This window comes from Bison bison, unplaced genomic scaffold (assembly GCF_000754665.1).
Source record: "Bison bison bison isolate TAMUID 2011002044 unplaced genomic scaffold, Bison_UMD1.0 scf7180017864192, whole genome shotgun sequence".
NCBI lineage: Eukaryota > Metazoa > Chordata > Mammalia > Artiodactyla > Bovidae > Bison > Bison bison.
The window spans coordinates 4691354-4693455 of NW_011494764.1; the positions used below are offsets into that span (position 1 = coordinate 4691354).

The 2102-nt window shown below is 54.1% G+C and overlaps 1 protein-coding gene across 1 annotated transcript in view; it reads right to left on the bottom strand.

Moving 5' to 3' along the window:
* Positions 1-2102, bottom strand: part of CTU2 (cytosolic thiouridylase subunit 2 homolog (S. pombe)) — a 20616-nt gene that overhangs the window by 4143 nt on the left and 14371 nt on the right. The window contains exon 5 of the mRNA XM_010843995.1: positions 106-184. Coding sequence (XP_010842297.1) covers positions 106-184 — 79 coding nt within the window. The remainder of the gene's footprint in view (positions 1-105; positions 185-2102) is intronic.

A 2102-nucleotide genomic window follows, 5' to 3' on the forward strand; every position in this document is an offset into this window, starting at 1 on the left:
TGTCTCCAAACGTGAGTCCCCCAGGAGTCCGGGTGTGCGCCCGCAGGAGGGGCTGGCACGATGCGGCTGGGACGGGCCGCCTGCGAGGGGGGCGCCACAGCCTACCTTCTCTCCTGGGAAGATCAGCCTGCTCTTCCCCAGCATGGCTCTGAACTTGTGCACGTACAACGCCTTGAAACAGTCCCTGCAACACAGACACTGGCAGCCGCGGCAACACAGCCCAGGCCACCCACCAACACCTCGCAGGCACAGCCTGAGAGTCCACCAGGTTACACTTTCTTTTAGCAACTTCCACCCTTAAAGCAATGTCTTGACAGTAAGAGCTGCACCCAAAGATGTATGAGGGTAGAAATGAGAAAAAAAAAAAATGCAAGTAAAGAAAGGAAAAAGGAAGAGAAAGAGACAGAAAGGAAAAAGGGGAAAGAAGGGAGGAAAGAGAAGAAAGAGAGAAGAAAGACAAGCAGAGAGAAAGCAAGCTCCCTCCCCAGCAACCCAGAAGGCAGGCAGGTGGAGCAGAGGGGCCCAAGCAGAGGGACCCAAGCAGAGGGACCCAAGCAGAGGGACCTGAGCAGAGGTGAGCAGCGCTGCCCCAGACAGTGGCCAAGCCTGGGGCTGTGCCCCACAGCATTTACTTCTTGCTGGTCAGACGATCTAGTGTCACAACAGCCCCCAACACAGAGCAGGCCCTGCTTATGAATAGCTGACCAAACACCCCATGGAGGCATTGTGGACAGTAACTCAACAGCAGAACACTGAGGCTCCAGGGACCCCAGGGGATCCGCCACGGGGTGGCTCCTGGAAGGTCAGGGCCCCGGGAGGTTCCTTGGGCAGACACGGATGATCACAGTGGCAGAGAGGACCCTGCAGCTGCCACAGCCGTGCCCCCCACAGCACCATGAGGCCCCAGAAACCACGCTCTCCCTCTGGTCAGGCAAGGCAAGGGCTTCCTACATGCTGACCTTCTCCACCAATGAGGAACTTGCTCAAAACCCAGACTGCCAAAATCTGCAACCTGGAAGACCAGTCTATCACCTCTTTCCAGACTAAGCGAGCAGGGGAGGGGAGCCCTGGGCCCAGAAGGAGTCGCTGTGGCCTCTCTCCTCTTCATCGGGGAGCTCTCCAAGCAGACTGGAGAGACCGTCATTTCCAGATGCTCTTATGTGGTTAAAGCAGTGACTTTCGTATCTAAAACATATTTCCTGACAGCACACAGCAAATCTACTCAGCCCCGCAAAAATGGGCAACTGTGAGAAAGTTTGGGAGAAAACAACTTATTCTATTCCTTTAGCTTCTTTTTCAGAAACTTAACAAGTAGAGTCTGATACTTTGGGAGACCAATTTAAAAATGTGAGCTGGTCAAATAATTCAACGTGTTTGTTTGCCATGCATGTCACGTCACCTAAATTTCATAAAGCAGGTGACGAGCCTGACCCCTGTGGACCCACGGACCCCATGAACATGACCAGACACTGAAAGTTATGATTCATGGCCAACGTGACAGGGCCATAGACAGCTTCAGATCAGATGGAACATGCTAGGCCTCTCTGGGACCAGGGATCAGCCCCTGCTCCTGTCCAGAGGTCCCCCCACGGATTGCCCCAGGTGGTCCAGTGGCTAAGAGTCTGTGCTCCCAATGCAGGGGCCTGGGGTCCATCCCTGGTCAAGAAACTAGATCCCACATGTCTCAAATAAGACCTGATGGAGCCAAATAAATAAAACAAAAAATCCCCAGAGATGCCCCCACAGCTGGGAGGTTAGAACTCCCCCTTTCATCCCTCTCTCACAAGTAAAACAGGCAACACACCGAGCGCCTGCCAGAGAGCCCAGGGTGCTCCAAGCTGCCCCTGAATACGTTCCAGCTGCCCTGAGGAGCTCTTCTCGCCTGCACCACACTCCTCTTCACCTTCGCTCCCAACTCTCTGTAAGCGCCACTCGGACCTTCCTGCCTCCTGATGCACACCTGGGAGAACGGCACTCACGCAAAAACCGACACCCACAGCCATACACACACACTCAACCACCCCTGGACATTAGGAGTAAAATGCTTTCAAAAGCAAGAAATAAAGCCGCAGAAATGGAGGCAGTCCTGGTTACTGAGACTG